Source organism: Triticum urartu, chromosome 1 (genome assembly GCF_003073215.2).
Source record: "Triticum urartu cultivar G1812 chromosome 1, Tu2.1, whole genome shotgun sequence".
Classification (NCBI taxonomy): domain Eukaryota; kingdom Viridiplantae; phylum Streptophyta; class Magnoliopsida; order Poales; family Poaceae; genus Triticum; species Triticum urartu.
In genome coordinates this window covers 156,015,329-156,036,427 of record NC_053022.1, presented here as the reverse complement: position 1 = coordinate 156,036,427, position 21,099 = coordinate 156,015,329, and the positions used below count along the sequence as shown (strand labels likewise).

Here is a 21,099-nt window from a genome sequence, read left to right as displayed (position 1 = left end):
CAAGGGGACCGGAATTGCTTGGAGAGTATTGATTGTGGTGGGTGGGTGGTCTTAAATCCGAACCCTGACCCACTGTGGAATCCGGATTTTGAAAATTTTCTGAGATCGTTGGCCCAGGATCCGGAGTGTCCTGGGGTTTTTTAGACTCGGCACCTAATTCTATGTTCAGAGGACAGATGATCTCATCTTGACGATGAGTGTCCGGCTCGTAGGGCTCGAAGATCCGGACATAGTTTGTTTTCAGCATAGGAGGAGTAGTATCCTCAAGTTGTTCTTCCACGACAGTCACCAGGTGGGTGACAGGTGGAGACCTGATTTCCTTCTGATCGGGTTTAAGCCCAATCAGATCGTAATCTATTGCGACCCCTAGGGCGGCGATGCGATCTAGCAGTTCGTTTAAAGACGAGACATCCGCCGGATCCATCTTATCAACACTTTCAGGGTTGATGCGGAGGTGATTTTTGGCAATCCGAGGGACCGTCTTGGGCTTAATGGTCGGGTGGGCGCCTATGGAGAAATTGCCAATCTGGAGGATCTGCCCGGGAACTAGGGCCCTTCCAGAGGTGATTTTGTCACTGACGACGAGGCAAGCCATCGATCCTTCCGTCGACAACACAGAGGAACTCTCAATGAAAGTACCAATGTTGGTGTCAAAACCGGCAGATCTCGGGTAGGGGGTTCCGAACTGTGCATCTTAGGATCGAAGGTAATAGGAGATAGGGGCACGATGTTTACCCAGGTTCGGGCCCTCTTAATGGAGGTAATACCCTACTTCCTACTTGATTGACTTTGATGAGTATAGGGGTTACAAGAGTTGATCTACCTCGAGCGTAATGGCTAAACCCTAGATGTCTAGGGTGATTGATTATGATTGTCTCTACGAACTAAACCCTCCGGTTTATATAGACACCAGAGGGGGCTAGGGTTGTACAAGGTCGGTTTACAGGGAAAGGAAACTGTACACCCAAACGTCAAGCTTGCCATCCACGCAAAGGAGAGTCCCATCCGGACACGAGGGAAGATCTTCGATCTCATATCTTCACGACCCATCAGTCTGGCCCACATCACATAGTCCAGACGCCCGAGGACCCCCTAGTTTAGAACTCCCTCAATGGGAACAACCGCCCATGAAGGGAGAACCACCATTGAATATCAGCTCAAACATCCGAATGAACAATATTCTATTCAAGTGGTGTTCTCAGGGTTTTGCTGATTTTCTTCACCGGCCTGCGAGCCTCTTCTAAGGTCGTTTTACCTCTGTAATAGATGCAGACTAGGCGTCTTGGCTTGATTATTATGGTTTTCCCTTTGGTAAGGACAAACCTTTAGTCTCTTTGCAGCTCTCATTAGTTTGCCTATGCGCAAAATGCCGATTCTGCTCTCTCGGAGTTGGATAGTTTCTATAATAACTTGGTACTCCAGTCGTGTGGTTTCTTTCTATATGAAATGGAGCCGGGAACCCCTTTTCATCGGAAAAAAACATACTAGTATTATCTCCCTGCTCACCCCCCGCACCCCAAGCATTTTGATCGGGACGGTACCGGTACGGGAGTCCGCCAATTTCCGGCGCGCGGGAAAATTTCCCGCACTCGCGCTCGAGCCTCGCCCGCTATAAGAAAGAATCGCACCACCACGGTCTCCTGCTCCACTTCCCCCACTTCCGCCGCCTCCCACCGAATGGGCCGTAAGAGGAGGGCTAGGGTTTCCTGCGACAGCGACGGCGACGACGTCGAGATGAACGGCGATGAGCCCGCCCCCGCCGCCGCGGAGAGCAAGAGCCTCTACGAGGTAATACCACCATCCAGACCCTAGGGCTTCGGATTCCACCGCTAGCGTTTGATCGAATCGTGCGCGGATGTTTAGGATTCGTGGATGAGCAGTAAGGGCGGGCGTCGTATGTACGCTTGTCTGATGTCGCTGCTCAGGGCTATCCGTTGTTAAGTCAGGTGCTCCCTTAGGCTGTGTTCGGTTGGGAGGGATTTGGAGGGGTTTTGGCAGGGATTGAAATGGATTTAATCCCCTACAAGTCAAAACCTCCTCAAATCCCCTCCAATCCTCTTGTGAAGGGATGTAACCGAACAAGGCCTTGGTAGGAATTTGTCGTGGATCTCCATGCTAATCACTCAGGTGTTAGTAGCATTTGGGTATTGTGATTAAACATGCGCACACAGGAGATTAGCCCCGAGATATGGAGTCCTATGACCTAGTTACCTGCTTGTATAAACCTGGACACATATCTTTCCCCTGCTGTCATGACATTTTTTCACACAAAACAGTAGCCTAGTGAACCGCAGTCAATTCATATCAAAACCGGACACATGCCCATTTCGGATCCAAAATATGCCGGGGTTAAAGGATCACATGCCACACATATTGGTTAGTAAGTGTGCTAAAGGGCTTTTATCCTTGCCCTGTTTCTGGGGTCAAGCAGTTATGTGGCTGGATGTGAAAGGGAGATGTTTGCTTGGGATTTTGGAGTTAGGATCTGCTGGGCTGCTATATATACGTCGATCCAGGAACATACCATTGTTCAGTTAAAGGTGTCAATTGTCCTGTAAGTCATATGTTAGCAAATAGGAACATTTTTATTCACTTTATGGATCAGAATTCAGTCCTCACTTCCATGAGTTATATAAAGTTTCTGGTTCATGTCCAGTTAAACCAAGATATAATTTTTTGTTACAAGAACAAAAGCTGCACTGTGCTTGCATTCATGGTTTCTTCTCAAACATCATCACTAGTTTTTTTTTGTTTCTGCAAAGTTGCAGTCAGTTGGTGGATACAACTTGATTGCACTTACTATGGTAGAAAACCCATGTTTAAATAAACATGCAGAGAGCTGCAAGGGTACATGGCAGCGACCTCAAATTGGATTAAGTCTGAATTTCTACAGGAGTACTTTAATAAACAATTGTTATGCTGATATGCTCCACTTTGCTGATCTCATAGTATGACAGACATCTCATTTAATATGCTTGTTTTTCCTTCTTTCTGCAGATATTAGGGGTTGAGAGCACAGCTTCACAACAGGAGATAAAAAAGGCATATCACAAGTTGGCCTTGCGTCTTCACCCAGATAAGAATCCTGGAGATGAGGTAGGATTTCAACCCTGAACCTTTGTTGTAGTAAATACGTACCATGTATCTGAATTGAAATGCTATGTGTTGTCAGGAAGCCAACGAAAAATTTCAGCAGCTGCAGAAGGTGATATCTATTCTTGGAGACCAGGAGAAAAGGGCATTGTATGATGAGACTGGAATTACTGATGATGATGTGAGCACCTAATCCTAGCAATTTGGTTTCCACCTTTTAAGTTTCTGTGTTATATTCTTGAATCTTTTCCCTTGTGTTAGGCACTGGTTGGAGAAGCTGCAGACAATCTCCAAGCGTACTTCAGAACAGTGTACAGAAAGGTATGTGTTTGCTCCATGCCAGTGAGAACCTTACGTTGCCCATTTGCTTATACAATGCATGATGAACTTGCTTTGTCTAAATTATTCTCAGGTCACAGAGGCTGACATTGAAGAATTTGAAGCTAAGTACAGAGGGTCAGACTCTGAGAAAAAGGATTTAAAGGAACTGTACACAAAATTTAAGGGCAACATGAACAGGTGATTGATGCTGGATTAAATGTTTGCTCCAAAGCTTGATAAACTGCAACTGAACAACTGTGTTTCATTTCCTTTTTTCTAACTCTCTGCCTTTTTGTGCAGACTTTTCTGCTCTATGATTTGCTCAGATGCCAAGCTTGATTCTCACCGCTTCAAAGATATAATTGATCAGGCAATTGCTGAAGGTAAATAATCATATACTGTTGCCACTATGATTTTTCCATATATAATTGATTTCTTGTCCCATTTTCTTCTACAATCTACAACGAGGTGCTAGTAAAGTGCTTGATTTTACATGTTTGACTCAACCGGCTCCTCAAAACCTCTGTATGTGCAATTATCTTACCGTCTCCTTTCTTTGTAGGCGAGCTGAAGTCCACCAAAGTGTATGCGAAATGGGCTAAAAAGATTTCTGAGATAGAACCACCCACAAACCCATTGGAGAGGAGAGTGAAGTAAGTTCCCTACTAGCATTTATCCATCCCTTGAAACACTTCATTCCAGTTTGATCCTCTCAAGATACTAGTCGCTATCACCTGCTTATGTGAAGTCTGCACTGTTTTGTCTCCTGAAACTGCCATAGGAAAAAGAAGAGCCAGGAGAGCGACCTCATCCTGGCGATCTCGCAGCGCAGGGAACAGAGGAAGGAGCGGTTTGACTCTGTTCTGTCATCTATAATGTCCAAGTGTGACGACAACAAGGCGGGCAGCTCAGAGCCCACGGAGGAGGAGTTTGAGCGCGCTCGGCAGAGGCTTGAGAAGAAGCGCACCAAGGGGCGCAAATGATATGAATCTTGACATGCATGCGCAAATGATATGAATCTTGACATGCATGCAGGCCCTTCGAGAAAAAATGGGTGTTGAGTGGACTGGAGTGGAGGGGTTGTGTCGCAACTCTAGTGTCGCTTTGTTTTATGAGTGGGCGTGTGTAAGTAACTGAATGCAAGTGTGGTGTGGTTTTAGATGTGAACAACTGTGGAAATGTCCTGTCCCATGAATGAAATGAAATCCTCGGCATGCCGGCATGGCCAGGTGATAGTCTGTTTAATTCGCGTGTGATCAAAGTGGTTTTGATGCCTGCCGAAGGGAGGTGTGAGACGACAGGTTGTGGGTATGAATTATTACTATTCAACTGATCAAACTCATTGATACGCGTATTTTTAATCAAGCTGGTACTACTATTTTCTTCCTCAAGGGCAAGGGAATCGTTTGGTAATCCAATTCAATTGATCAAACTCATACCATGGGTTGATTAATCATCATATTAGATAGTTGATGTTGATTAATCAAGCTGGTATTATGTGCCTAGTATCTAACTTATCTTAGATAGTTCGATGTTGATGTAGTGTTAATGTAGTTGGTAATGGACTGTTTATTATGCTATGTATGGTGTTAATTTGGTAATGTTGTTTAATTATGCAATGAAGTAGTTAAATTTGCGTTTGAAATGATTCTTTATCAAGAAAGTGTGTTTGATTTTTTCTGGATATCAAGTCCTTTTTTTTTTGACAAAACGCTGACGGAGCAAATTTTCATTTCAATAAGTGAGAGGAGTTTTACAGAGGACTAGAGTATAGTAACAACAACATCTGCAGCGCCGCAAACAGCAGCAGCAGATATGGTCTATCCATTACAGCGCCGCAAACATTTACAGCGCTGCAAACAACCATTGACAAGGACCATGGAGGACGTCGTGGACAGCCTAGGATTAAGTTTTGGATGACGCGCTAGACGAAGAACACGTTCAATTCAGAATTAAAGGATGAGTAATGACAGAGAATTAAGTTACTATCAATGATCCATAGTACTTAGTGTTGATTTAGCATAAAGTTGTACTAAATCAACGATATTTATATGGATCGGGTGAGTACAAGGGATGGGCTAGTGATGCTCTTATATCGTGGTACTCGAACGTTCTTCACAGGTACTAGTGGCACCCGATCGCACTTGATTGAACTGTTACTGGGCACTGCTATTTCTGCTTGATTTTCTTCCTCCTGTCACAAGCTACTAAACAATATACTTCCACATTCTATGTCACATGAGATCAAAACGTGGAGGGGCAATCGTTTGATAATTGAATTCAATTAATCAAACTCATATTCCACGGGCCGATTAATCATCACCGTTCCATTTTTCGTCCTTGCTCCTCCATGGCTTCGTCCTCGGTACCTGAACACGCATAACACATCCATTTAAGGTAGCAGTCATGTCTCGCATATGGACTTAGGGCGCGTGCACGCAGTGGTGGAGCTAGCGAATTTTCAAAGCCCGGGCACGTCTTAAGCTAAAATTTACTTTGGTCTATCACCACATCATATATTTGGATAAACGTCATGTGTAATATATGCGGTAATGTCAATAACTCACCTGGCCGTCGCTTGCCACTAGTAGCCCTCGTCGTTGAGGGTTTGCTGCTACTTGTTGCCACCCGACCGTGGCCTTGTGCAGGTGGACACTTGCCGGTGACGAGGACAAGCTAGCATCCACCAGAACAGGAGTGAAATTCCCATCAGAGGGGTTGCTGATTTACCTCCCGCTTCCGTTTCCAATCCCAATCATCTGTTGAGGCCCGACCGTGCGCCATGTCCTGCGGTCTTGGTGGCCGTCGATGCTCCGCCAGTCCACCTCGCCGGCCGCCGCCTTCAACGCTGGAGTTGCTAGGGGCGAGCACCTAGGGCACGTCGTAGGTCGTGGGGTCGTGCGGCGCGGCGCACAAACAAAAGCCAACCGAGGAGGCAGCCGAACAGGCGAGGCGAGCGAGCTAACCTGATCGATGGATTGAGCCTATTTCACATTGTACGAGTTGATTACCTGTTGCGGCCCATGTATAAGAAAGTTAATTGATAGGCCTATGGTGCGTTACCACGTGAGTAAGCCCAAATACGCAGTCAACGTCTTCGCCCAAACATCGTACGTTTTGTTCAGCGATCGACTCCGGCTGCTCGTAAAATTCGCAGCGGTCGAGCCCGGGCACGTGCCCAGGGTGCCCGCACAGTGAAATCGCCACTGCGTGCACGAGCTGTTGTCGTAGGTTCACCCGATAGTTGGGGAGTTGTGCAGTATCCATGGGATGACCGTAGGTCGTTTGATAATCAATCAAAACTGATTAAATTAATCAAACTCATATTCCGCGGGCCGATTAACCATCACCGTTCCATTTTTCCAAGCACACAAACGAAGGCAATGCCCTCCGCCGCACGCTCCCGCCGCGCGCTAATGGCCACCCGCACGGAAGCCGGGCACCCTAATTTGGGCAGGGCGGCAACCGACGGCCAGGCGAGGCCCTCTCATGGCCGCTCGCGCGTCCCTACAAAACGCGGCGCCGCGCCACCCCACCCTCTCCCAGGCCTTGCAGAGAGCGACCGAGCCGCCCTCCCCCCACCGCCCCGCTCCCACCACCGGAATAAACCGCGCCTCGCCGGCCGACCTCTCCTCCTCGACCGCCTAGCCGCTTGCTGTTTGTTTCTTTTGCGCAGGCCCCGTGCAACCGTCCCGTACCCGCGAGGAGAGGGAGGCAGAAGCCATGGAGATGAAGAAGATCGCCTGCGCCGTGCTGATCGCCCTGGTGGCCTCCGCCTCCCTGGTCGCGGCGACCGCCCCGGCCACCGAGGCGCCGGCCGAGTCCCCCGGCGCGACCGGCGCGGCCGCCGGCGCCACCGCCGGAGCGGCCGGAGCGACCGCCCCGGCCACCAGCGGCGCCTTCGCCGGCGCGCCCGGCGCCGCCGCGCTCCTCGTCTCCCTCGTCGCCTACTACCTGCACTGAGACGGGCCGGAGCTCGCGCTCCCACGTTCCCACGCGGCGCCACGCAGACGCGTCGGTTGATTCAATTTCATTTAATTCCAATTCACCGATCAACTAATGACCACTCTATGATGATTACACCACACATTATCTATCGGTACTATGTAACTGCGCTTGTAATTCTTCTTTTCGGCCCGTTTGGTAAACTCAACCCAATCCGCGTCTGTAACCCGTGGCTAATGGCGCCGTGTTATCATTTCATTCGAACAATTGAATGATATTTGCTGTGATTCTATTCTATTCTACCTGTTCGTGTTGCCTCCGTCTATTCTTTCCTTTTTTCTTTTGATGATGACATCGGGTTCTTGATTAGCCTGTGGCAGTGGTGACGGTTGCCAACGGGCTTGTTTGGGTTGGAATCTTTGAGAAGATTATCGTTTTCGGAATCTATAGTCTTTGAGAAGATATATAAATTGATTGCCGTCAAGAGCAGGAAAAAAAGAATTCGACAAAACTGGTCGGGGGAGAAGGTGCAGTGAGCACCATGATTCATGCCGCACAGACCAGTAGTGCCACGATTTTCACGATTTCAATATGCCTTTTATTTATTTCAATATATACTACAGTACAAATAGATTGAAATGCCACAAAGGCAGTTGAGCAGTTCGTGATTAGCATTTAGCAGTTTCCCTATTCCTCCCTCCCACCCCTCCCCATCCTCCCTGATGATCCCTCCGCTCCACTAGTCGTATCTCCGCTCTCCTCCCACCCTCCCCTCTCCCCGCGCACCCGCTCCTCGGCCGGCGGCCCCTCAAACCCTAGCCCCGAGCGCGAGCGCGGCGGAGATGGAGCAGCACGTGCTGGTGGCGCTCGCCCTCTCTTTCGTCGGCGGCCTCAGCACCTCCCTCGGTACGCGTCATCCCGCCACGGATTCTCTCCCCCCGAGCACCAACTCGGCTGCTTGCCTGCTCGACCGCCACCGTGCCGCCTGACTTGAGGATTTTCAGTGTTTGCGCGGCCTTTTCGGGGATAATTCCAGCATCTTCTTGTTCGGTCGTGTTACAGAATTATTAGAAAAGAACCCAGTGCCTTGCTATTTGCAAAGCGACGGAGTTTTTTGCCGTGTTACATGAACCCAAGCAGGACAACTAGTCATCAATCGCCGCGGCCCAACATTCATCAGAATGCATAGATAGATGAAGCTAGTAGTCCAGGGGCCTGTCAGACTGATTTACAGAGCGCCAAAGCCAGTTCCACACTGAGGCTATTATGGCTTTCCTATCGTTTTTACGACGCTCAGATACAGGTAGTAACGGCAAACCTTGCTTGTTGGCCTAACACGGTTGCCCATTGCGCCTCCACGTCCTAGTTAGCAGTTTCTCATGCTTCTACTTGATATCCTGCGAGGATTCCTTGTGACCGCTTAAGCTGAGCCCGAGATTTGTGTCTTCAGGTGCGCTGCTTGTGATCGTCAACCCTTCCCCTGACCTCAAGAGGCTCGGCCTCCTCCAGGTCATCAACTGTCTTCTCATAAGTTATTGATTATCTGTCGTTTAGGTGAGTAGTGAACTAGTGATGGTTGTCTGATTGTTCGTGCTCTATGTATTGCTCATGCTGCATGCAGGGTTTTGCTGCTGGACTTATGTTGAGCATCTCGTTTCTAGACTTGGCACACAACGCACTCAACTCCATTGGCTTCTTGAAGGCCAATCTATGGGTCGGTTGGATCTTTCTTGCAGTTCTAGAATCTGTTTCATGAAATGAAATTTCAGTCTATCTCAGATAACACATTGCGGTATTTTGCAGTTTTTTGCAGGAGTTCTTTTCTTTGGGTTCGTTGTCAAGTTTATTCCAGAGCCAACCTTTGTGCCAACAACTGATGCAAGCAAGAAAAAGGTTGGAATGAACAATCCTCGGGGATGTTTCCAGCATCATTCATATCAAATCTGTTTTCTAACCAAAATAAGTGGGCTGAATAGAAGTTGGTTTTCTTTTGTGGAAAGCAGACTGATGATGACGGGTCGGGCAAAGATATGATGAAAAAACATCGCCGCCAAGTCTTATTCAGTGGCATCATTACTGCTGTTGGTAAGTTACTGCCTCTGTTTTTATATACTCAGCATATTTGCTTTGACTGAAGTCAAACATTCATCACAATCATTTGACTTTGTACTTATTCTGAGCTGCAGGAATTAGCTTGCACAATTTTCCTGAGGGAATGGCGGTATTTCTTGGATCCGTGAAGGTAATGCCGTCGTGCATTCATCTCAGTGTAGTGGCATCATTGATTTGCTGAGAGGACGTTCTGCACCTCGCATTTTGTTACAGTAGAAAAATTACTGGAGCATAGCTTGGTTGTTTTGGTTTTCAAAGAGTTCATGCACCTTATTATTATTATTTATAGCTTGGACTAATTATATTCGGTTATAACGAAAATGCAGGGTCTTCGCGTGGGAGTTAACTTGGCTATTGCTATTGCTTTACATAACATACCCGAGGTATATAAATCAACCTATCAGCCTTTCTGGTTAAGTAGCCTAAGAATTCTTATCTGCAGTTATATATTGCATCATTGGCAGTTTGGCACTTAGGATAGCCCTTGGGGTGCTCTTTGTAAGAAGATTCAACTGCCATTAAAAAGTTGTTTGTTATACTGCACCAGGTAGTCAATATATAGGTTTGATATATGAAAGCTCAATCTCATGGCAAACTAATTCATGACAAGACAAGAGGGCCATGATGAATCTTAACTCATTTGCAGTGCTTGTTTTGCCATGAAGTTTTGAGTATTCTGATATTTGCTAGGTCTCCGCACTATCCAACTTCTATATTTTTCCTTTTGATCTGTGTAGTTCAGTTTGATGCTTAGTGACCATACTAGAATTAGTTGGCATCAAACACATTATTATGTACAAGGGAGAGTTTGCAAATTGTGTTAGCAGGATCTATCACGGAAAATTAAATAATTCCATTTTATGGAGAGACATTCAAAAGAAGCTATAGTTCTACAAAATCATACCCCCTCTTTCCCAAAATAAGTGTCGCTGATTTAGTACAAAGTTGTACTAAATGAGTTACACTTATTTTGGGACGGAGGGAGTATATCCGAGACTACTGACAGACTGACATGTTGCCAATTTTCTTTTTGATCTACTATCCTAACTAGTTGACACTTTTTACCTTCTCAGGGGGTTGCTGTAGCTCTGCCGCTCTATTTTGCTACCAAAAGGTACCTGTTTTCCCCATGTAGAGATGAATAATTAGTGAAGTTTGTAGTTCACACCATCTTTCAAAACGAGTCTTGAGTCCACTAGCGCAAATGCTACGAATTCTTGGTTTTCTGTAGCCAAATGTTATAAGTTGGTTACACAAATATAAGTCATGCTTGTTATGCATTATTATTAAATGACATACAATCTTAGAACTTCTCAAATGTGGTGAGCCGCTCTGATCTCGGCTATGTGAGCTTTATCTGTTCCTCCAGTCTTAAAGGGTGATTGGATTCCAAAGTACCTACAAGTAGGGATGAAAATGGAGTGGAAACTTTCCGTTTTTCCGGAGGAAAAATGGAAATGGAGAGGAAATATGAAAACGGAAACGGAAATTTACAAAACGGAAGTGGAAATGGAATTTTTTATGCGGAAACGGAAACGAAAATGGAACGGTGTTTTCTGGTGGAACATGCATGGAAACGGAACTTTTCGTTTCCGTGGATATGGAATTTCTGTTTTTACTATAGACCTATAGCTGCTTTGTAGCCCAACCACCAAAGAGAACACAATGACACAATTAGTAGAATGGATCTGAGGCCCAACTTCTACTACCACACATGTACTCAGCTTGACCCTATACGCAATTGTCCGGTACTACTACAATACTACGCTAAGTTGCTAACATAATGATATTATTTTGTAGCCATGTTAACAACTCATTAAATTTGTTTGTTTTTGTGTGTATTTCTCTATGATTCAAGGGGTTTTTAAGTTCCAATCAATGCCTATTTCTGTCTCCGTATCCGCTTTGTATTCGCTCCGTATCCGTTTCTGGTAGTATATGTTTCCGTATTCATTTCCGGGGTTTCTGTATTCGTTTCCGCTTCTGCAAAAAAATGTGAAAACAAATATGATAGCACTCAGTTCCGTCCCTTTCCGCTCCGTTTTCATCCCTACCTACAAAGCATGACCATGTTTGAAATCATTGTACTTTAGAACGAAGGGAAATTAGAATTTCCCTTTATAGCTCAATATTTCCTTTTATTCCTATTGTCATTATTGGACTTACTTTTTTGCAGCTGATAATGTTTCTCTGTGTTTCCTTCTTTCTTGCATATCAAAGCAAATGGCAAGCATTTAAATATGCAACACTCTCTGGTTTGGCTGAGCCACTAGGGGTATTTTTTGTAGGTATGCTATTTTTGTGAGCCTTTCTGTAAGTTTATTCTTTAATAACCTATCGACCACTGATGCCAAATGTGATTACTGCAGCTGTCTTGTTTCCGAGCAACTTAAATCCTGAAATTCTTGAAGGCCTACTTGCATCAGGTTAGTCTGTTAGTAGAGCTAAACCGTGATATTTCATGCTTAGTACTTTGTTGACTTCCCATTTGTCTTTACGCAGTTGGTGGTGTTATGGCTTTCCTCACTTTGCATGAGTTGTTACCTCTAGCATTTGACTATGCTGGTCAGAAGCAAGCTGTCAAAGCAGTCTTTGTTGGCATGGCCGTCATGTCTGCGAGGTTTGTTGATGTTTCTGCACAAAGGACTTGTCTGTATAGTTCTGAAGCACTTCTACTCTGTGATTTGAGAAAAAATGACTAATATCCATGTTAGAGGGTGGTAATTGAGTTCTTGTATTCTACTCCCTCTGTTCCGAATTACTCGTCGCAGAAATGGATGTATCTAGATGTATTTTAGTTCTAGATACATCCATTTCTGCGACGAGTAATTTAGAACGGAGGGAGTAGGTGACAGTATCGTAGGAGATTGACATCATATGTTGTTGGCAGTGAGTGCATCGTAGAGAAAATGAGTAATGACTTATGTTCTATCATCTATAGGGTGAATTTATGGCATGAAGGTTGCATTAGTATAATAATATGTTTGCAGCAGTGTTTGACAATAGGCTTAAACATACTGGTCCCTTCACCCAAACAAAAATATTGACCTGAGTAAATTCGGTCGGCAGCCATATGCATTAATGTGATCATCAATAGTAACCTGTCATACGCATTCACAGTACAAATGCATAACCTACATTCCTTCACACTTCCATGTACTCCCTCCATAAAGAAATATAAGAGCGTTTAGATCACTATGTACTCTCTCTGTTCGGAATTACTTGTCGCAGAAATGGATGTATCTAGATGTATTTTAGTTCTAGATACATCCATTTCCGAGACAAGTAATTCCGAACGGAGGGAGTACATGCTAATTTTGACGCAAAATTGCTGTTCATTATTACGGTTATTATACATGGCCCCATGCCTTGAAAGCAGAGGACATTTTTATATTTTTGAAAAATAAGCAGCACACATTATTCTTTTCTCTACATGCCTAATTCGCGATTCCACATTGGCAGCTTGTATTTCCTGGAGATCAGCCTACCCAAGGAGATCAGCTTGTAACATATGACCGCACCGCTGCAACTATACCAGCTGTTCATAGTGTCCTCTGAAGCCTGAGAACTTCGCCATACATCAACCGTTTCTTGCGATCTGCAAGGCAAGGGGCGTGGGGTTTGGAAGGTTCGTTGCTCAGAAGCAAGAATTATGGCCAGAACGTTGCATTGGCCACGTGTAGCATACACTATAACTCCTGGTCATTGTGTCTGACAGTTTTACTAGGAAAAAACAGCAGTGTGGCGACCCGTATGTGGTGGCTGGACATCCCTCACTTTGTTGTTTCAGAAAACCATATGTGGTGACGGGTATCTGAATACAACCATCGGGCTTGTTGTCCAGTAACAGGATGCAACTAGAACAGATTTGCGGCTCTTTTGTCAATTTGACACGTTAAAAACCTGCCCACAATCATGGCCTGCAGGCTGTAATTGCCCTGTTAACCCTTGATTCTGCTCCAAGTTTATACATCTTCAATTTCTTTTGCTCTTGACATGAGTATTTTTAAAAAAAATCTTGCTTTGGGTTATTGTTTCCAAACAGCCTGTTGCAACTTTGGTGCTAGAATTTCTAGACTGGGTCTACTTAGATTATGATTTCATCCAAAGGTAGGTGCAAAAATTATGAACCGTAGGTGAAGAATCAATCACCTTCACCAAGTTCTCTCTCCTGCCATGACTGTTTTGCTGTCGTTCACAATACCCCCGATTGAATCGCAAGATGTTGCGCATGAGTATCGTAGTTAGTTACAATTCCCAGGCAAATTATCATTACAAACTTGGAGACGAGGTAAGTCCTAGCTGAACATGGTGACATTCCCAGGAATATAGGTTGGCCAAATTGTTCAAAGTTTCAAACCACCTCACAAGGATGGGTACCTGGAGGCACTGCATCACATGCAGACTTGGCTTGCTGGATTGAGGCAAGTGTGTGCACATTACTTACACAGGTCGTCAATTTTGATTTCTTAGCTCAAATTTCATATCAACAAAACGCCGCGGTTTGTCAGCTGGAGAGCTTTCTCTGGTTGCGGCTTCCAGCAAAGTTTACAAGATTGAAGCAAAGAACTGTATATGTTCAGGCAATCTGGGCTACACAAAATTTGCTTTGCGGAAACTTGTATCGACATCGCAAAGACAATGGCACTATCCCTACCAGTGCAAGTAAATCAGATTAAGGCTGACAGAGATCAAACAACAGCCACCTCGATAATTTAATTTCTGTGCCCAACACCAAAGTGAAATCGTCTTGCTTGTTTGTCATTGAAAGCGTATTCAAGTCTCAAAGGTCCCAGTGGGGAGTCCACACGGATACCAACACCATACCCGTAGCCGCTTCCTGGCTTCCCACGGGCCCCTGCTGGGTCACCTAAAAGACAAAACGATGATAGATTGCGCAAGTGAGAAGAGGTTTTTGTGAGAAGAAGAGCTAATACATAAAATCTGCTCTTCGAAATCTGGAGGTGGAGCCCTGTCAGGCCTGTTCCAGCAGCAGCAAAATCTTCTAACTAGAATAAGGGTTAAAAGCAATAATTTTCTTCATTCTGAATCTAACGTGGCTTCGAGAATTTGAGTACAAGTACAGAACTAGCCTGCTTTAGAGACCACAGACCTGGACTAAATTATACTATCACAGCAAAATGTGAGTACAACATGACTTACCAGGAACCGTTGGACCAGAGCCAAGATCACTACCATAGTCACCAAAGACAACACCTTCCAAGGGACCAAACTACATGGAAATGACAACTGTGAGTAATCAAAGCAGGCTGATTTTTTCTTTAATGCAAATCATACGGCAAGCATGACATGCATCAGAGTATCACAAGAACTAATCAAATGCATTTGATTTCATTTTTCTTTAATGCAAATGCATTTGATTTCATTGCAGGTAGCAATCATGAAAAGTCCACGATTAAAGTACTAATTTTCCAGCCATGAAATCATGTATGACAAGTAACAAATCATTGGATCGTTGACACAAGTATAGAAATAATTCCAAATTGGTAGTCATTGAAACAAATATAAGATAGCGAAAACCATGATAGTGTTAGCATAAATCAGGTGACGGAGAACTGAAGTAACAGGCACCATGCATGCACACGTACCTGGTCGCACGCGTGCATGATGCAGTTAATAGGTGTCCAGCACGGATTTGGAGATGTTACACTGAACTTCATGTGTAGTTTTTTGTTGTTGTCTCAAACAAAATAATCGATTTACTGTTACATTCTTAAAAACGAGCAAATAAGACTTCATCTTAAAATTGCAAACTAATTCAAATACTACACTTTTAGTTTCTTCTTGATATGCGTTTATTGATGTTGCCGACTGTTTTTTATAAGAATTTCTTCTTGATATGTGTGTATCGATGTTGCTGACTGGTTTTTATGAGAATAGCATATGGTTGTGTGCATTTTATCTAGAGGTGTTTCATGTAAATGTTAAGTTTAGACAAATAACTTAATATTGCCAAAAGAGAGGCAAGGCTTACCAAGCGGCAAGAGACTTCACCACTACCAACTGCATATGAGCGGCCAGAACCAACAGCACCTTCTTCATATCCTCTTACACTGTTTGTCCCACCAATTGCAAATGCTTCATGAGGCGAAAAGTTCCCCTCCACATGACCTCCAGAAGCACTGGATCACAGTATAAAATGATGTATCAGGTAACATAACAACAAAATGTAAGTCCACTGTGTGGAAACGTCCAGGTTAAACTGATGTTTTCACTCTTGTCCATCAACGGCACGACATGCACTAAAACATACCTTAGAAGAAGTCGGGCAGGACCAATTTCATAGCTCTGTCTCAAACGGGCTGTCACTCTGTTGAAACTAAGCCACTCTGGAAGAATGGGCAGACCTTGCTCGACGTTGAAAACAAACTGGAAGTAGTAACAACAGTAGGATATAAGAAACTGTCACGGCAAGATTAGAAAATAGTAAAATGCAGAGGATAAAAACTAACCATTGTAGAGCTATGATCTCCAGAGTCTGTGTAGACACTTTCAAGCTTAGCAAGTAACGTGTCATCATAAGGATTGCCGCTGCATTTTCATGACAGGACCATCACATTTCTAATAGTAACTTAATCTGACAACTGTATTCGTGGTGTACACTGTTATGTATATACTTGTGGTACAAACTAAAGTTGAATGAGAAATCAGGATTTGAGACCTTGCAGTTAATTGGCTGTTATAGAAATCTCTGATCATAGGGTTGCCTTTGTCATCACGAGCACCAGCATGCTGCATAGAAAGTGTCAACAGAACACAATTAGGCTATTTTTATGGAGAGGTAAGCAAAGGAAACAGTAATGCATATTTATACGGTTCAATCAACAAAGTTAGTACCGACATCACACAAGTACACGACTCTGTCTACTTTAGACTTTTGCTAGCAGGCCTACATGCAGGGGGAAAGGTGAATCGATTACTACAACTATTATTCACGTGTTTACCTGAAATATCAATCCAAGAGTACCACTCCATTTAGGCCTGAAAGGTCGACTATATTCAATGCCAGCAGTTACCCGTCCAATTGTAATAGGACTATGGTCAGGATGCTCCCCACCATGGATAAGTGTTCCAGGGGTCCTAGAGTTCTGACAAGGAAAACTATCATAAGCGCATGCACATGATTCGCAGCTGATGGAATCATGGAACTGTGGTGATATCATACTAAAGGTAAATACCTGAACCATGACAGTTCTGGAGGTCCTCTTATTGTCACCGTCAATCCAAGGGTCAGTGTAGTTTAAACGAAATATAGAATCTATTTGGCCCCTCTCTAGTGAGAGATTCAACTTCTTGTTCCTTCCAAAAACATTCCGCTGAGAATATGCAAAGCTGTTTAAAAACTCCAGTGTGAGGGAAAAAAATAGATGTAGAACTTCCTGTAGGCAGGTACAAGATCTAAAATACATAACAAAATCTTATAGGCTACATATGGTATTAGAAATCCTGTACTGAGTAAATAATAAAATTAAAACCAAAATCTACAAATTGCCAGTTCATAAAGGCCTTGGGCTTTGGAGGGTCATCTTAACTTTGGCGCTACAATGTGAGGGGGGGGGGGGGGGGGGGGGGGGGGGGGGGGGGGGGTCCACTCAAAATAATAATAATGCAATGTGATGGTGGGGCTTGAGAATAGCTCAACTCATGAGCACACGCCCCTTTCTAACTGATAATTTTTTAAGTAAGCCCATAGTTAATTATCCACAGGTTATATGTCAGGTTGCTTCTTGGACTTTTATTTTAGGAAGGCCCAAAGCCCAGTTCGAGCTTAAGAAACGTTATCTCTAAAATATTACCATGGCAATATTATTATATAATTAAAGAAAGTACATTCCATTCCAGAGAAAATAAGATGTTATTTACTGAAGAATGTACTGACCTGCCAATCAATCCAGAAAGAGGCCCATTTGTTATCCTGCACAAAAACAGCATGATATATGTTAAGCCTAAAATTTCAAATATAATTTGCATATAGGCTACATATGGTATTTGAAATCCAGTACATAACAAAGCACCTCAGCACCTTACTGGTTAAGAAACATACTTTATGAAAGCATACAATTCACTCAATTGGGTTCACTAAATAAACAGCACTAACCCACTCGAAATGCCACCACCAGCAGAGAAACCACCAGATTTGCGTTCGACAAGATTCATGACAAGATCCACTTTATTAGAATCTGCACAAGACCATAGATAAGAGCACAGGTACTTGAGAAAATGTAGACCAGCTTCAAGAAAATGGGAAGTATAAATTAGCTTCACCTCCCACGGGCTGCGGAATTATTGTGACATCCTCCATAATTCCCATAGTGAGTATTGTTTCAACATCTCTTTTCACTTGTGCTCTATTGTATGCCTATTTCCATCATTAATAAGACAGATAAGATGTCCGTTACAACATCAAGGCTACAGGACAGCAGTTTCAAATTGTCATCAAACCAAGCCTACATACACAAAAACTATACAAGCATGATCCGATTCCGACCATACTTGATATTATTGTTGACATCCTTCTAACAATAGTAGGCTTTGGTCATGGTATTTGCATAGCAACTTCCACACCACACTAACAATACTTAAACGCACATCACCGTACCACCAAGTGTGAAATGAGAACTGTTCATAAAATCATTCCATGTAAAATTGTGCACCGAGGAAAATAAACATTCATGAATGTCATCAATAGGGATCTAAAGGACTGGAGTATCGAAAGAGAACTAGCCATGGACAGGGGTGCGTGGAAGCTTGCTATCCATGTGCCAGAACCATGAGCGGTTGTGAGATCTTATGGGTTTCACCTCTAGCCTACCCCAACTTGTTTGGGACTAAAGGCTTTTGTTGTTGTTGTTGTTGTTGTTGTTGTTGAATATCATCAATAGTGTGTCCAAAGTAGATTAAAACAAATACAGCAAGTAACTTCTAAAATGCTCTGACCTGACCCTTCTTGGTGGTAAGCTGCTGGAGTATGGTTTCTGGTTTTGTTTTTCCAGTAGTTGGTTCACCACTAGTGATAGAGATGGAAACAGAAAGAATATACAAATGATCAGAATAATACATGCCATAAAACAGTAATCAGCAGAGAGAATCTCACTAAGTCAAGCTATGATTCTCACGTTCTTCTATCCAGAAAGCGAATATTGATATTATTAACCTCAGCTTCAGAAACTTGTAGCCTTAGAATTCCTCCAGAAAGGATCTCAGCATACGAAACCTGAAATCAAATCAAGCGCCTTCATTGATTTACCATTATAGCAATAAGATATTCTTTTACTTGCTAAAACTGTAAACGATGTTGCTTTTTACCAAAAAAAATGGTAGGCACCTAAATGCTTACCAGACACAACTAACAGGTTATCAACTCCCACACATTCACGTTTTTCTCATGTCATGTTTCTAGTTTGTTACAATTAAAGAACATGTACAATCAAAAGCATAGCGACAATGAAGTTCTATATACATAGCAGGATTCAGGAAGTAACAAACAACACGGTAAACCAGAACTATGTTGTATGCCCAACCAATTTGGAACTGGTGACAGGTGAGATGTAAATGATGCAAGTGCATTAAAAAACCAGAAATTGACAACTCAAGTCTTGTGGTACTAGGCCTCTAGAAGGCCAAGAAGATATAAAGCATATTTACTTGTTCCTTAAGAGAAGCGCAGCAGATGCCTATTGTTCAGCAATCTTCTCAAAAAAATTCCAACACATCACCAAATAGAAGAAAACAAAATATTATGCACAATGGTAGAACATGGATTATACTAATTATTTTTCCCACCTACCATGCCAGTAAGACCGCGCTCCTGATACCATCCATTAATGGACTTAATCACTTGATCTAAATGTCTTATGTTGATTATTTTACCTGCATAATGTAACACAAAACACAGGTCTCAAGAACAAATCTTAGAAGCTAATAAAAGTAAACTAAGATTAAAAAAACATTTCTCTTTCTTCTAAAGAAATAAAATTTGAAGAAGCATGCAGGAGAAACTACATGTTCTGTTAAAGAAGAAATATACACCCCAAATTCAAGTGGAGAGGACTTGAACCAAAGTTGGAGAATTGTACACCCACTCCCCCACCAAACTGAGGTCTGCTCAGTTCCTAATTCAGTAGTTTTACATCATTTCTCTATAAAGAAAGGATACCGAGAGATTATGTCACTGTAGATGGACCTATTTTACCATAGATTTCTATGCAGTGTGGAAAAACAGGTCTTACGATTAGAACTAAACCAAGAAAAAGAACCATGTGAATCCACATAAAAGGCATGCTTCAATTGCTGCACAGTTCAATCTAGTGGTATCATAATAGGACCAAAAACTCAAAAAAGGTGATAAAATATGTGCGGTGGTGGTAATTCTCTTATGCATTCTAGATATTTCTGTGCCAGACAAATTTACATACTTAAATGGCCTAAAGCTAACATGCAGCGTTGGTTCATGTAGCACTGTGCAAAGTAAATCAACACAATTAGTTACACAAATGAATAACCATATCTAACGTAACAGACTCTTAAACATGAGAACAAGTACCATGGTGGTCACGAAATGAGTCATCTAGGAACTTGGAAGGCAGCATGTTGGCACCCTCACAGACCAGCCCGTGGAAGTCCTGGTTCGGCTCCACCTAAACAACAGAACATCCCGAATGTCGCAACCTTCAACTCCAAAAATAAGCCATGGGAAAGGGATTGGGGAACAGGCAAAATCCTGACCTCAAAGACGAGGCGAATGCCGTCGCGGGTGTCGACGGCAACGGGCATGCAGGAGCGGAAGAGGCCGCTCTCCACCACGCGGTGCACATCCTCCTGCACCTCCCTCACCGTAAGCGCCGCGTTGGGGCGGCACGCTCGCAGGGCCCCGGCGGCCGCCTCCTCCAGCTCGGGCCTCTCCAGGGGCTCCCCGTCCTTTCCGCGCACCGCCACCTCGCTGATTAGAACCCGCTCCTCGCCCCCGGCCCCGCCGCTGTCCTTCCCGTGCCTCCGCGGCAACGGCGCGGCCGGCGTCTCGGCCCGCGCGGCTGGGACGCGGGGGAACGAAGCGGCGACGCGGCGGGCCGCGGCGTCGATGGCCCGGCCGATGTGCGCGAACGGGGGTAGCGCGGCGGAGAGCAGGGCATGCGCCGGGGCCGGGGAGGCGCGCGGGAGCTTGACGCCGGAGGAGATGAAGCGGACGCCGTCTCGACGAGGCCCCATGGCCGCCGCGCCGGACGTGTAGACTACGGTGGCGGGGTTCGGCGGTGGGATAGGGTTTAGGGTTTTGGTGACGAGGCGGGGGAGGCCGCGAGGGTTTCACCCGCCATGGCTGATCGGGGGACGGAGGCGTAGTGGCGGCGACTGGCGAGCTGTGCTCCGGAGTGGACGGCTTGCTGATGGTGCAACGGCAACCGTTCGATGTCCTCCTGTGATCCGTTCGGTGAAGACTGTGCGTGCATCTGATCCGTTGGCTGTTTTTTTTTAAATAAACATGTACTTTATTTATTAGAAACAATTGTTACATCGTCAATAAGTAAATGTACAATGTCCCTCACAGGCTCCTCAAAAACTGAAAGTTTCGCTAGCCTAGCAATTTCATGAGCCACCTTATTTGCTTCCCTA

At 44.3% G+C, this 21,099-nt stretch overlaps 4 protein-coding genes across 5 annotated transcripts; 3 read left to right on the top strand and 1 right to left on the bottom strand.

Annotated features, from left to right (window-relative positions):
* The first annotated feature begins 1,509 nt into the window (after positions 1 to 1,509).
* On the top strand, positions 1,510 to 4,659 carry LOC125552645 (chaperone protein dnaJ 6-like). The gene is made up of 8 exons (XM_048716275.1): positions 1,510 to 1,788; positions 2,998 to 3,096; positions 3,173 to 3,274; positions 3,355 to 3,414; positions 3,506 to 3,612; positions 3,715 to 3,797; positions 3,977 to 4,067; positions 4,196 to 4,659. Exons 1-8 carry the CDS (start codon positions 1,678 to 1,680, stop codon positions 4,395 to 4,397), a joined length of 855 nt encoding a protein of 284 aa, XP_048572232.1. The 5' UTR covers positions 1,510 to 1,677; the 3' UTR covers positions 4,398 to 4,659.
* Positions 4,660 to 6,504: 1,845 nt separating this feature from the next.
* LOC125552669 (arabinogalactan protein 23-like) lies at positions 6,505 to 7,656 on the top strand. Its single transcript, XM_048716301.1, has one exon. It carries the CDS (start codon positions 7,138 to 7,140, stop codon positions 7,375 to 7,377), a length of 240 nt encoding a protein of 79 aa, XP_048572258.1. The 5' UTR covers positions 6,505 to 7,137; the 3' UTR covers positions 7,378 to 7,656.
* A 358-nt stretch (positions 7,657 to 8,014) lies between these two features.
* LOC125552652 (zinc transporter ZTP29) lies at positions 8,015 to 13,466 on the top strand. 2 transcript variants are annotated; one of them, XM_048716286.1, is made up of 12 exons: positions 8,015 to 8,265; positions 8,810 to 8,868; positions 8,981 to 9,073; positions 9,163 to 9,252; positions 9,360 to 9,444; positions 9,546 to 9,601; positions 9,798 to 9,854; positions 10,545 to 10,585; positions 11,692 to 11,759; positions 11,841 to 11,897; positions 11,974 to 12,091; positions 12,934 to 13,466. In XM_048716286.1, the coding sequence occupies exons 1-12, from the start codon at positions 8,202 to 8,204 to the stop codon at positions 12,977 to 12,979; spliced, it is 834 nt and encodes a 277-aa protein (XP_048572243.1). In that variant the 5' UTR covers positions 8,015 to 8,201; the 3' UTR covers positions 12,980 to 13,466. The 2 variants fall into 2 exon arrangements, with proteins under 2 accessions (XP_048572243.1, XP_048572249.1); XM_048716292.1 differs by having other exon boundaries at positions 8,018 to 8,265; positions 9,363 to 9,444.
* A 448-nt stretch (positions 13,467 to 13,914) lies between these two features.
* LOC125552638 (outer envelope protein 80, chloroplastic) lies at positions 13,915 to 20,873 on the bottom strand. Its single transcript, XM_048716262.1, has 16 exons — positions 20,218 to 20,873; positions 20,036 to 20,129; positions 19,280 to 19,362; positions 18,609 to 18,706; positions 18,430 to 18,499; positions 17,758 to 17,851; positions 17,591 to 17,672; positions 17,372 to 17,407; positions 16,671 to 16,824; positions 16,437 to 16,580; positions 16,154 to 16,224; positions 15,945 to 16,023; positions 15,746 to 15,861; positions 15,467 to 15,614; positions 14,635 to 14,704; positions 13,915 to 14,341 (listed from the first exon to the last, which is right to left on the bottom strand). Exons 1-16 carry the CDS (start codon positions 20,695 to 20,697, stop codon positions 14,187 to 14,189), a joined length of 1,974 nt encoding a protein of 657 aa, XP_048572219.1. The 5' UTR covers positions 20,698 to 20,873; the 3' UTR covers positions 13,915 to 14,186.
* Between the last annotated feature and the right edge of the window lie 226 nt (positions 20,874 to 21,099).